Source organism: Oryzias latipes, chromosome 18 (assembly GCF_002234675.1).
Source record: "Oryzias latipes chromosome 18, ASM223467v1".
Taxonomy (NCBI): domain Eukaryota; kingdom Metazoa; phylum Chordata; class Actinopteri; order Beloniformes; family Adrianichthyidae; genus Oryzias; species Oryzias latipes.
The window spans coordinates 18246985-18261065 of NC_019876.2; the positions used below are offsets into that span (position 1 = coordinate 18246985).

The 14081-nt window shown below is 36.8% G+C and overlaps 2 protein-coding genes and 1 long non-coding RNA gene across 5 annotated transcripts in view; 1 reads left to right on the top strand and 2 right to left on the bottom strand.

Moving 5' to 3' along the window:
- svep1 (sushi, von Willebrand factor type A, EGF and pentraxin domain containing 1) overlaps positions 1-2785 on the top strand; it is a 90934-nt gene extending 88149 nt beyond the window's left edge. For all 3 annotated transcript variants that reach the window (XM_023948971.1, XM_023948970.1, XM_023948972.1), the window contains 2 exons: positions 1558-1651; positions 2379-2785. In XM_023948971.1, coding sequence (XP_023804739.1) covers positions 1558-1651; positions 2379-2409 — 125 coding nt within the window. In that variant the 3' untranslated portion in view covers positions 2410-2785. The remainder of the gene's footprint in view (positions 1-1557; positions 1652-2378) is intronic.
- Positions 2700-6142, bottom strand: txn (thioredoxin). Its single transcript, XM_004079841.3, has 5 exons — positions 5922-6142; positions 4619-4723; positions 3883-3948; positions 3615-3680; positions 2700-3063 (listed from the first exon to the last, which is right to left on the bottom strand). The coding sequence occupies exons 1-5, from the start codon at positions 5943-5945 to the stop codon at positions 3001-3003; spliced, it is 324 nt and encodes a 107-aa protein (XP_004079889.1). The 5' UTR covers positions 5946-6142; the 3' UTR covers positions 2700-3000.
- Positions 6143-7417: 1275 nt separating this feature from the next.
- Positions 7418-8287, bottom strand: LOC105356431. The gene is made up of 2 exons (XR_910585.3): positions 7641-8287; positions 7418-7560 (listed from the first exon to the last, which is right to left on the bottom strand). It is a non-coding gene; the product is annotated as an uncharacterized LOC105356431 (long non-coding RNA).
- Positions 8288-14081: the final 5794 nt, after the last annotated feature.

Genomic DNA, 14081 nt, shown 5'->3' on the forward strand with positions numbered 1-14081 from the left:
GAATCTAGACGTCTACAAGTGAATGCACCATATTGGAGCGGAGCATCAAAATTGTGTCCCGCCAATGTAGCTTCTACATCACAACTACAATTTTTTCAAACTGCATTATTTATCTGCTCCAGATTCACAACAATTTGAAGAAATACTCTAAAATTCAAATTGAGCTTACTTTTCCTCCATCATGAGAAACATGTGACAAAAACATATTAAAAACACCAAAAACTGGATTTTCATCTGAGATAGTTTTTAATGTTCCCCACTTCAGCTGCACGGTTGCAATCTTAACTGAGTGGCGATCTTGCGCGCTCGCTTGGTTTGCGCGCAGTGTTAAGTGGATGTTTTTGTCACTTGGGGGCGGTAACCTTTCTGGTTGATCTGATTGGTCAAAATGTGCATGCCAAATCCGGCGAGGCATCGGAGCGGGACTTTAATTTTTTTAGAGGCTTTAAAAGAAAAAAATGGTGGATGGAACAAGGATTAAAACATTAACAAATACACGAATTCAGTGATTTTCACATGAGAAAAACTTACAGCTAAAAAAAACCTTTTAATCCACGTTCCATCCGGCGTTTTTCTGCTATTAAAGCCTCTAAAGTAGGGGTGGCAAAAAAAGTTTGACACAAAGACCAGAAACTTTGACTCTGATAGTCAAAGAACCACACCGCGAACTAACCTGCCTAGAAACACAGTCAAACACACAATTAAAGCCATATCATTTCCAATAACACACTCCTCTCCTTACGATACAACAGCACAGGATTAAAGAGAATCTTGTTCTACATTACGCACATACCTGCACGTTTTTCCTCTTTGGAGGGGGGGGGGGGGGTCTCCTTTCATTTCCTCACTTCCCTCCTTACCGTGCATGCTGTCCTCTTCTACGTCGTCTTTACCGAAGTCACACAACACATTAGGGCCACGCCATAGGGCGCATCCTGCATTTTGGAGAAGATGTACGACTTTTAAGTGCGCCTTATGGTCGTGAAAGTATGTTACATAGAAAATATGAAAAAAGGCTAAGTTAAATGGTAAACAAAAATGGTAAATGGCGTATACTTATATAGCGCTTACACTATTGCAACCGTGCTGTAAAATGTGGTGTCGCTCAGTTAGCATGGCGCTTGTGCAAATGTGAGGTTTGCTCACTCAGTTCTTGAATACACTCGCTCAGTTGTCTTTAGGCTCGCTCAATGAATGGGAGCCATGAAACGCCATTTTGGAGCATGATGATTTTTTTTATTACGACAGCACCTATTGCTGTGCCCAGATTATTCCTTACTATTAACCCTTGTGCTATCCTAGGCACTTTGACATTGGGAGTTGGGTCATCTAGACCCACTAGACAGTGCGCTGAACCTTTTTTCTTCAATGATTTGTGATCTCCACTGTTATTGGATTACATGAAATCTTTTCACCTTTGTCATGGTAGGGAGAACACGTCAGTGTAATGGTGGGGTCATCTAAGATAGCACAAGGGTTAAATGTGTTGTCTGCAGTTTGTCATGATGACGCCATCAGTTCATCAGTACTGCAGGGTTGTCGTCTTTGTGTTCACAGCTGTGTGTTCATCACCGTGTCTGAATGGAGGCAGGTGTGTCCGGCCCAACAGGTGCAGCTGCAGTCCAGGCTGGATTGGGCATGACTGCTCCAGGTGCTCAAGACACACCTAAACACCAGGAAACAGGAAGTCTTCCAACTCTCTGAATCATGTTGTCTATAACTCAGCTGCAGGCATCAGAGCTCTTGTTAGCTCCTCAGGATCAAATCAAGTCTAACTTCATTTGTAAAGCACTTTTTACACAAGTATAAAATGAAGTCCTTTACATTGTAAATTTCAATTTAAAATGCAAAACAACGACCATCACACAAAAAATATCAAAATTAGTAGAAAAGTATGGATGAATAAAACAATATAAATATTTAATAAGTGTTTCCCTACATTTCAACTAAAAGCCAGAATAAAAAGCTAGGTCTTGAACCTTCCTTTATAAGGCACATTTGTGATCCTGAGGTTCTCTGGGAAGCTGTTCCACAGGCGAGGTCCATAAAAACTAACTCGCCGTATGTTTTGGTTCCAACTCTGGGAATCTAGAGGCCCGTGCCAGAGGACCTAAAGGGTCCTGAGGGCTTTTCATGTAAAAACCCCTTTTCTGAGTTCGTTTTTGTACTTAAAAGTTCAAACATTGAAAGTATTTTTTTAAAAACGTGCTTTAATACCTTCAGTGGCACCTTAAGATTCACAATTAAGTAAAATAATATTTGCATTTATTCCATAGGAAAAAAAAAAATCACTTTTTATTCAAACTTTTTCAAATTCTGCTTGAACGCAGATGTTAAGCTATTTGTGCTAAAACCTTTTTTTTTCTTCTTCCCTGCAGGAAGAGGAAATCTGTTTACTACCATTTCTAAAGGTTCCAGTCACCTCCATGTGAATCATCTAATGAAGGGATTTCCTGTATAGTTTCTGGACTCTTGCCAACTTTTCATTTCTCTTCAAAGTCAAAAAAAGAACCAGTTTGTAAATTTAAAGCTGTATTTTTTCATATAAAGACTTAACAGTATTAAACATGCGCTGCTATATATACTTGTATGATGTGTAAAAAAAGATTGATGTGACCGTTCCAGTGTTTATGTGTAAACTATTGTCACATTTCTATTAAAGCATTAAATGCTATTAGAAGCTCTTTGTAGTCGGGCAGTTTAGGGTTTGATTCATTTATTAAATCCATACAGAGGTAACATGGATTACTCAAACTTCATAAATGGTTAGAGTAGAAAAAAAAAATAAAAAAATAAAACCTGGACTGAAGTAAATGCAGTACACAAACTGTTCAACTCAGGATAGATGACAAGTTAGTGCCAACATTGGGGAAAAAAACAAAACTTGATAGCAGTTAAACATGACGCTTAGCTGCAATTCTTTCTTTGGGTGTGTTATGAGGTGAAGACTTTATCAGTTATGCGTTTTATTTTCTGCTCTGGTCAGTCTGACTTCTACTCCTATCTCAGTGCTTTCAGCTTTTCCTCCAGGGTTGCAACGTTGGCACCAGAGAACTCATCCACCTGGAAAAATAAAAACATAAAAAAATGACAGAAGTTGAAAAGGTGAGATCTAATATTTGCAAACAAAAACTAGCCGTTTCTGCTACTGCAGGATGGACATTAGGGCTTCCAGGCTGGTTTAATTGTTTAAGTCAAGCTTACACAGGGCTTAAACAGGGATCACTTAAACCAGGGCACACATGGCTCTCTGGTTAAAGAAAGACAAAGAGGTTTTCCTTTTAAATAGCAAAAAAGACAAAGTAAACTTAAACTTCATTCAACTCATTCCACAACATTTGACAGACGGGACGCATCACAAGTCAAACTAAAACATTTTGGCAGATTTTTGGGCCCCATGTACCAAAGGAAATCAATTTGAGGGCAGTAAGTACACTCAATTTATAAATAGTATTTTACAAATACAAGGATTTTAAGATAACCTTATGGTTTGAAAAATACAGTAAGACTCTCTTAATGATCCCATGTGACACAGGGTCTCTTTTTTTAAAGGAAGTCATCAGAACCTCTGTAAAAAGTTATAAACTTTTCAACTACTGCACTCAGTTACTTACCTTTTTGCCCCCCTTGTAGAAGTGGAATGTAGGCATGCATTTAATTTCACAGAAACTGCTGATATCCTGAAAGAGAAAAAGCAACAGTTTTTTTTTATGAATCAAAATTAAAAAAAATAAAAATACAATTATTAAGTAATTATTGTTGCTGGCCCCCAATTGCAACCTAACGCTTTCATAAAGTAGAGAGACTAAAAACAAAAGCTGGTTTTGCCCATTAAAACAAAGCTAGTTTGTACTGGCCAAGGAGGAGAACGTGCACACTCACATCAGCCTCGTCCACATCCACCTTCAGGAAAACCACATTCTTGTTGTCATCGCTTTCCGACATTTGCTGCAAGACAACAAGTACATACAACAACAGTACATTAGACTCAACTCTACAGAAACAGAGCACTTTTACTGAAAAATCATACTGGGTGTGTGTTGGACCATTTCCTGTGAACAAGCACTTCCTCTCCTTGAAGTGGGGAGGTAAACCTTATAGGGTTGCCATAGTAACAATGCATCTACATTTAAACACCGTTTTCAATTGGTCCCCCTGTTTCTATTCGCTGGTTGGGACGGTTGACAGAGAGGGGTTGTAACTTCCGAGCTCTCCGACTAGCTTAAAGCCCATCAAACCCCCAACCTAACACTACAGGTGAAACAAAAATGGTGAGCAATATCGGAGCTATCAGGCATACAGTTTTGAGCCGGATGACAGCTCAGACGAGGAAAACAAAGACGTACATGGATCCATTTGTCTGCAAGTAGAGGCATCAGTATGGAGTGGAGCAGGGAGCTTGTGGCCTGCAGATTGTAGCTTCTACATTACAACTACAAGCTCTGTCAAAACTGTCCTTTCTTGCCTGTGACTGATTCACAATAAGAAAAAGAAGTACTCAGAAATGCATTTTTAAGCTTAAATTTCTTTATACATGTTCTCCTTTATCAGAAAATGGGCACAAAAACATGTTAAAAACATTTTCATCGGATCAAGTCTTTAAGCTCCAGTTATCTACCTTGTACAAGGGGGCAATCTGTTTGCAGGGCCCACACCATGATGCAGTAAAGTCCACAACCACCAGCTTGTCTCCAGCGTCTTCCAGAATTTTCTTGAATTCTGCCTACAAAAAAAGCATGTTTCCATCATTTATTTTAAATAAGCATAAAGGTAAAGAATTCGTTTAAATAAATTACTTCATTTTGTCAGCAGGCTTTCCCATAGTGTAACGATAAGTGGTTATCAAAGGTTTGGCTAATGATTAGCAGAACAGCCCCAGATCAAAAGCAGTCGCTGTATCTGAATTCCCACCCTAACCCCCAACTTCTAAAAAAAACTATAGAGTGCACCGACTTAAAAGCAATTTGGACACCATGCCCACTACTTTTTTTTTTAATTTACGGCGGATATGACGTCATCGATTTCACGAAGTTAAAATCTAATTGATAGGAGCATTTTGCGAGGATCATTTATCAGTCTTCTGAAGATAAAAACACTTGACAGGTTGTTCAGAAAGTACATTTAAATACATTTTTAAGCAAAAATAGATTTGATGCCATGCATTGTGATCTATATTCACAGATCTAGTGAGCATTGATGCACACTGTTTTTTTGCGGAGATTTCTGGGAAATTTGCAGGGCACTCGATTTTGGAATTGTAGAATCGGACAGCACTACAAAATGGCGAACGCACAGTGCACTTTGTAGTGATTAGTGAAGGAATTCGGACGCAACCAGTGACACCCAGAAGTCTGAATGATTTCAGCAGTTTTGACATCCAGGCATGTGTACACACGGACAGAGGCGGCCCGAGGCCTAGCGGAATGGTCCAAGTGTCGCAAATAGGAGTTGACTTTTACTCAAACTAGTACTTTATTGTAGCTTTCTGCTCATCTGAGCCATGATAGGAACGTTTTTTTGGTGTATTACTAAAAGATTTTTTATCTAGTTAACGGTAAAACCTTTCCGAAAACTTGTAACCCTGGCAACGTGTTCGCGCGGCAACAAGATAGCAAAGTCCGCCCTCGTGCATCATGGGTAGAAAATGGAAAAAAAGAAAAAACAACTAAACATTAGCAATACAGCCTCCAGAGTTATTCTGTCGGAGTAATTTATTCCATCAACGACAATAAACATGCTAACTCTAAGCGAATAAATGCTTTAACAGGGTTTTTTTTTCTTGCAAAAAAGGTAAGTAGATAGAAGCTTGCTGAGAAAATAACCGCGCGGCTACCTAACGTCAACTGTGCTGTCCTGAATGTATGTAGTAGTACAGCGAAATAAATAAAGACATGATTAATTGTATTTATAGAACTACTTACAAGATCAGCCACTTCACGGACCATGTTTGCTGTTTTGAAAAGGCAAACTCTCGCTGAATCTAAAAGACAGCGGCTTCGCAAAGACCACACTTTCAGTCAAAGAGGATGACCTGCCCTATTTATAACGGCGTCAGACTAACACGTCGCAGCGGAAGAGCTGATGGGTTGACTAACAAAATAAAAGCCAGTCTTTTATGTTTAAGCGAATCATTTATATTAAAAGAACGCCGTGTGTATACGTCATTGCCACTATGATTGTGCATGAAATGTGTTGTAACCGTACTTGATTTCATGTTGTATCAGCAGTTGTGTTATTACTGGTAAAGCTTCACGAAAAATACTTTTATTTTGAAAGTTATAAACAGAATGGTTTCCTTTCCTGGATTCTTGCAAATATTTTAGCTCTTTACTGAGAATAAAAACTACAGAATCGGTGATGTCAGGCTATATATATCTGAGGCCCGTTAGTGCTTCGTTGTTGTTTCGTTGCGGCTTAAAATAACTTGCAAAACTAATCTACTAACAATAACGCGTCCTTTTAGAGAATTATATCGATAGTAAGTTGAAATACTTTTTTTGTTTTTAATTCCGTCAACGCTTGATCAGACAGTCGAATCACAATGACTTGGCAAATTTCTGTACTACCGTAAACATGGTCACTGCAGACCATATTTCCTTGTACAAACTCTGGTCAACGCCCATGAGGCCACACCCCTGCACTAGTCTTATTACGTAATAGCTTAAAAAGACTTTATTTGTTTATTCTTTTACAACTAAAGTAAGGGGTAAACAATAAACAGAAAAGTCCATACTATAACAAAAAATTGCAATATTTAGACAAATTATTGCAGTTTGATCATGGTTGGAATAAGTTTAGGGAAGTGATTTAATCAGAAGATTAATTCTAAAAGATGGTACACAAAGACTTGTTTTTCCATTTACATATTTGAATAAAGAATTTGAGTATTTAGACTACATATGTGAATGTTCCAACAGGTTCTATCGTAAAAATAAGGAAACTTCATTTGAAGCCTAAGAATTGCCTAATTTAGACCTTAAAACATTTTTTAAAAGTATCTTTGCATAATTCCATTCTTTAAAATATGATGCAAGTTCAAATCAGTTAGGCAATGCATGCAATACCAGCATACATCAATAAAGACCAAAAACAACCTTTATTATAGAATAAACAACAATATCTGGTTACAGTTTTATCTATGTCGCTGTAAAACAAGCAAATGTCACTTTTGGATTTTTTTCCCCGTTCAGGTAGAAGCCGTGTCACAGCTGTAAGAAAACAATCTTTTTATTTACGTTTGTCCGGGAAAAAAAGAGAAAAATACTAAACAATTTAAATAAAACTACATTCTATTGAGAAATACAGACATATCTCACACATATGTATTTTAAAAATAAAATTAATTCACTAAACACTGAAAAGACAATACATATCTTGTAGTTATTTTTCAGTGCAGTATATGTAAAATCCTCCTTCATTAATTGTGTAAAGACCTTTATTGGTCATCCATCAGACAGCAACAACGGCTTTGCCAGTGTTGTCTCCTTTCAGCATCCCCTTAAAAGCAGCTGGCATGTTTTCAAAGCCTTTGGTGACGTGCTCCCGACATTGCAGTTTTCCCTGCAGAGGCGTCATGTGTGTATACAATTAATAGCAGTGACACAGAAATCTTTTCATTCCTGATTGATGCTCCACATTACCTGTTTGAACCACGCCATCAGCCTCTTGAGGCTTTCAGGATGCTTGTGTGTCCACCATCTTCAGTTGGTACAGCCCTAACAAAACACAAATACAATAGTCAGAAGAAGTACAGTCTCTGGCTCATCTGCAATGCAATAGGGCTCTCTAGTGGGATCGAAGGTTATTGCAAAATAAGTACACAGTTTATAACATTTCTGAAACAGGAAGAGTACATAAAATGCTGAATCAGAGTTTTTTTTTTTTTTTTTAAAGAACTTTATCGAACACAAACCAAAAACATCCCAAAATATGGTGGATACTAGTAGAAAGAATATAGCAATTGAAAAGGAAGCACAAACAAAATAAAATAGAGTACTTATCAATATGCATACATATACGTGCAAATACACAAGACACAAGAAAACAACAATTTCAGAGTTTAATAGTGACACCAAATGCTGGTTGGTACAACAATGACTAAATAAACCGTCTCAGATAGTATCGCTCAGAATATCATAAACTGTTATGCTTTTGGTAAATTGATTAATCTTAGGGGTTTTAAGTATAAATTGACTTCTGCATTAAAGAAGGTAATGTTGGGGTGACATTTCTGTAATTGTTTTTGTGTATAAAAAACTTGACTATTCATAAAATGGTATTGATACATAAATAAATACATTTTTGTGTAGTGATATGCCGAAAATTATGACTTCTTTTTAAAAAAAGGTTCACAATGAATGGGAATTTATTTTTCAACTATTTGTAAACATCTAACCAAAAAATGTGTACAATGCTACACAGGAAAAATATGTGGTCGGTGTCTTCAACAGCAGTTTGGCAGAAGGAACAGCTGTTGTCATCAATGTTGAAACGTAATCTAAGTAATTCTTTGGAGGGATGAATATTATTCATAATTTTGAAGTGTGTTTCTTTAACTTTTGGGAGAATAGGAAGTTTCATGAATTTGGTTCTGAATTTAGAAACAACATTTTGTTCACATTTCTGTAATATATTATTTTTGTTCTATCGTCCAGGAAATAATCTTTCAATTAACCAATTTCTGATAAAAGAGTTATTACATTTTTTTCCATAAGAGGGCATGCTTCAGTTGATAATGTGGCTAATTGTGGTTTTATCATTACATGTGTCATTGTGTTCCTTGTTAGAAATACTAATTCTCGAGAAAGAGCATTACGTACTTTTAAGAATCCTGAGATAGGAGGATTGAAGTTATGTCTTAAACACAATTGCTCATAATCTAAAAAATTGCCCTTCGTGTATATCAGATCAGTCACCGACCAAACACTTTGCCCAAACCATTCAGCACAAAACAAGGACTTGTTTCTATGGAGCATGTATTCATTGTTCCAAATAGTACTTAAGTTTGGTGATGCACATACAATATTTTCCAGTATAGCAGAATTTGTTCATGGAATTCTGATAATGCTATAGGGAGCTTATTAACATCAAAATCACTAATAAGCACACACTTTAAGCTGCCTGATTTGTTAAATAAATAATTTGGGACAAAAAACCAGAAGGATTGGTTGTGTTTGATCCACGATTTTATCTATAGGATTCCGTTACGGCAGTCAAAATTCATAACTTTGAGACCACCATCTTTAAATTCTTTGACCATATAGTTATTTTTCATGTGATGATGCTTGTTTCTCCAAATAAAGTTTAAAGTCATTTGGCAGATGGATTTTATCATTTTGTTTGGGATGGCATTAGAGTAAGATGGGTGAATACATCTTGACAAACACTCCATCTTTGTCAGATAGATCCGGCCCTGCATCGATAGGTCTCTTTGGAGCCACATATTCAACCTCATCTTACATTCATCAAGTTTTTCCCCCACATTGCTTGATTAGCTTATTTTTTGGTCTTTGTTGATGTAGATGCACAGGTATTTAATTTCTGATTTAATGGACATATGATTGATTTCTTTTACAGGTGTGTCATGAATAGCCAATACTGTAGTTCACAGTTCTTTAAGTTTAAGTTTAACCCTGATGCTTTGGAAAAGTGTTTTATTTTTTCAATAGCTGCTGTAATTTGATGCTCCTCTTTGAAAAACAGTGTTGTGTCATCTGCTAGCTGGCTAATAATGATCTCTGTGCCCAAGACATTTGACTTTTTTATCTCATTACAATTACATCAATATAAATGGCCAACATCTCAGTAGCTAATAAGAACAGATATGGGGAGATGGGACAAACTTGAGGGATTCCTACATCAACTTTGAAACTTGGGGTGGTGCCATTAGGAAGGATAACACAACTATTGATATTCTGATATGTACCATAGACAAGGTTATTAAATTTAGTGCCAAAACCAAAATTCTCCAGTACTGCCTTTATGAACGGATGTTCCACCTAGTCAAAGGCCTTGTAAAAATCCAAAAATAAAATAAAACCATTGTCTTCTATAAGATGTCAGTATTCAATAATGTCCATAACCAGTCTTTTATTATTATGAGTTGAATGGCTCTTTAAAAAGCCAGATTGTGATTCAGCAATAAGTCCTGAGAGTTCCATCTGGAGGCGAGAGGGAAAGATGTATGTTAATAATTTGTAGTCTGAATTTCTTAAGGTGATGATGGGTCTTCTGTTTTCTATAAGTCTAGGATCTTTGTTAGGTTTTGGGATGGAAACTATAATCCGATGTTTCATTGTTGTTGGGAGTGTGCGCTGTGCAGGTCTCAAAAACTTCCAGGAGAATTTGATACAGTAAATTTCTGATATCCTCCCAAAACTGTCAAGAGAAGTCCCATGTGAGCCCATCAGGAGATTTATTAAGAGAGATTCGACTAATCGTAGCATCAAGCTCAGAGATTAAAAGTTTCTTATTGCTTGTTTGTTTAAAATTGTCGTCTATTTTAAGGATGTGTTGTGCAATCTATTTTATAAGATTGTCACCGTCTGTTCGTGACACTTTAGAGCTTTAGAGTTGGCTATAAAATCTAAACATTTCTGAGGACATGGCTTTTTTGTCTGTAATTTCTATATCATTAACAAGAAGAGACTTTAGGCTGTTCCTTTTTTGTCGTCTCTTTTCCAGGCTGCAAAGATATGCTTAATTTTTCCCCCCACCTCTTCTATCCATCTCCCTCTGGATCTGATATATGCTCCTCGGTCTCTCTCAGTATAAAGCTCATCTAATTTTGATTGTATGTTCAATATCTATTGGCTATCACTCTCAGACAGGTTAGGTTTACCAGAGTAATTATTCAGCTGTTTTAATGTGTCCAGCTCATTTTTTTACAGATTTGATTTTAACTTTTTACTAAATGAGATCAAGAGTTTATGAATTCTGTACTTAAGGTATTCCCATTTTCTGGCTGGGGAATCAAATTTCTCAGATGTCTCCATTTCTGAAATCAATTATTTAATTTCTGTTTGTTTACTAAATGGGACACAATTTTCCCTTGGAATTTTTTATTAACATGTTCTTACTAATCCTATTTTTTGTTTCATGATGTTTTTGCTGTTGCACAAGTAATAAACTGACTGATCAGATGCTTCAATAAAAGTGGGCGGCCTTAATTGACAGATTCTCTTGAACCGCCTTTCAGTTGAAGAGGTGTGGCCTTCTAACACTCTCACTCCTGATTGGAGAGAGTGGTTGCCATAGAAATGTGGACGGACCAATCATGGCTGAGGACAACTAGTTCCAACATGGAGATGGACATATTATGGAAAAATGGCGATTGAATTGACTTTGGTTGGTTGGAACCAGAAGCCATAGGTGACATCAAAGGTGATATCAAATGGTATTTGTTCATTTATATAGTATACAGTAAATGGTGCATCGATGGTCACTAGACTGACGAATGTAGACCAAAATGCATTGCGTTTGAACAATTTTAGCCAAAAAGTGTTTAAATGTATTTTTTAAATTAACAATCAAAATTTTCGTCTTCGGGACACAGTGAATTTACAAATAGCCATAGTAAAATGCTTGTTTTTATTAGACATGACATGAGATCATCAGAGGAGAGACAGGTTGATCAAAATCCAGGCAAGGGTCGGGGAAGGCAGAAGTCAGAATGAATTTGTGTTACCAGTCGTGTCCAGACAAAATAAAGGCTGATCTTATTCCCACATATTTACATGCAGCCGAGATGCACATTGCGGCATTAAACGCATGGATTTTAAGTGCATCCAAAGCTAAATGCTGTTATCACTTATTAGCCTGATCATAACCCTAACTATGGGTCCGTGAGGCCAAGAATAAAGCACTGGCCGCACAGATTAAAAAAATTATGAGCGACCAGGCACTTAGTAATAATCATAACAATAATAAAGGCACATTTAGATCACCTTCTGCTGTTTCCCTATGCATGCTGATCATGCAGTTGAGGGGGAGGCTACTTGTCCTGGACTTTCTCTTTCAGATAAGAGGGACCATATGCCACTGCTGTTCATCCACCATAGGGTGTTCATGCGCTGCAGGTTACTTTGTCCCACTATGATGCTTCTTCTCCTCAGGTTTCTGGTACAGGTGCCAGACTTAAGGTAGGGCTACTTGACTCCAGTTGAAAGCAGAAGAGAAGGAGAAGGTGAGGAAAGCAGAGTATGAACTCAGAGTATGATTCCAGGTGAAGAAATTTTAGATCCCGAAAGAAGGCAAAAAATAAATTAGGCTTCGACAGATTGAACTTGAAGCCATGAAACTTTCTTCCAGGTATAGTCAACCCTCAGCATCTAAAAAAAAACAGGTGTTGTTTTTCCAAAGTAGGATTTGGACGTTAGTAAAAGTATCGCTCTAGTACAAGTATTTAGAAAGTCTGAAGTTGACTAATCTTTCAATGCATTCAAACAAATTGCTGGCACACTTGACTGGCCAACAGACATGTGACCTGTTCTGCTCCACTGCAAATTGGTGGGAAAGGCCCAAGACGTTGTTCATCCTTTCTTTGCAGGAAAGTTTAGATTACAGTGTCCTTAAAGGAGCCAAATTATGTGCATATGAAATGGTACTAGAGGTATAGATACAACAAAGTCCAGTTAATAGACTTTTGTTGGGTTTGTTCAGACTGGTCAGGTGTGTGACAACTAATGGGGCCGACATTTTATTTAAACAGCAGGTCTAAGTTTTGGCACAAAAAATTCAAATGGCTCTAAAGAGCACTCCCTATGACGGGTTAACTTTAGTTGTGGTTACTTTTTGTGATGTCATACAATGGTGCCACTTTCAAGGGGCCAGACGTCAAGCAAACCATTTCTGCTTATTGAAGTTGCTTGCAAAAAAGTCTGTATCAGTTTTGATGACTCTTGTTAGGCCTGCACAAAATACCGCAAATTTATCGTTATCGCGAAATCAAGCTGTGCAATATGCATACCGCAAAAGACGGCAAAAATCGCAATAAATGATTACCTTAAATGTGCTAAAACAAACTCATGGCAGCTTGAAATATTGAACAAATGAAATAAATCCCTTTATGCATTTAACCAATTAGAAGGAGCCGTTTACGTTTTTGATCAATCAGATGAGCCCTTTTATGTTTGATGTTTGCCTCCTACGTCGACAAGGGTCATTTGGAGTATAATTTTTAAACTGTTGCAGTGAAATGGAAATGATGTTTTTGTTTTTTTTGCTATTTGTTTATATACCGCAATTTATATCGTTATCGCAATATTAATTACCAATATCGCATATCGCGAGTTTTCCTCATATCGTGCTGCCCTAACTCTTGTAAACATCTAGTTAGTTGTTTTTTGCAGTTAAAAAAACTTAGCAATTTGAAAGTTTGGAGCCAAAAAGCAACCAATCCATGGGTCAAACTTCATCGCTATGTTTATCTTTTCTACACCAAGTCTTTTTATTGGTATTTCAAATTTAAACAGAGGGTACAAGGATTCAAGTTTAAAAAAGTATACAAAACTGATTACATATCCCCACACACCCTCCCTCTCCTTACTGCACCACTCTTTCAAACTGCAAATATTTTGTAAAATATACATTTTTAAAAGAAAATAATCATCTCAATTGCACATTTCCAAAATAAAGAGTTAATCATTAAATATTCTAACAGCAGTGTCATCTAAGTTCTTCATATAATTTAAGAATTCCAAGTGGTATAAAAATCTTGTGTATAACCTCTAGCAGAGAAGTGAATTTTCTCCAAAACCAAATAATGTAAGAGATCATTTATCAACATCTTTAAAGTTGGGGGAAATTGATCCTTCCATTTAAGAAGAATAAGTGTCCTAGCAATCAAAGTCCCAAAGATAATTGTGCTTTGTGCTTGAGATTAAGATCCTGGATTACACCAAATATTGCAGAGATTACAGAAGGTTTTATAGGCCTTTGTAAAACATCTGAAAATACTCTAAATATTGAAGCAACTTAATTTTACACAGGACCAAACATAAGTGAGGTAGTGGCCATTGATTGTTTACATTGATCACAAATTGGATTAATATCTGGAATGAACTTGGTAAATTTTGGACAGG

What these genes read in the sequence shown, in the direction of transcription:
- txn (XM_004079841.3), bottom strand. Translation starts at nt 5,945, where the DNA reads ATGGTCCGTGAAGTGGCTGATCTT. An exon ending in TCCGTGAAGTGGCTGATCTT is followed by an intron (nt 4,724 to 5,921) that starts GTAAGTAGTTCT and finishes CTTTTTTTGTAG; the next exon opens with GCAGAATTCAAGAAAATTCT. An exon ending in TCTACAAGGGGGGCAAAAAG is followed by an intron (nt 3,064 to 3,614) that starts GTAAGTAACTGA and finishes TTATTTTTCCAG; the next exon opens with GTGGATGAGTTCTCTGGTGC.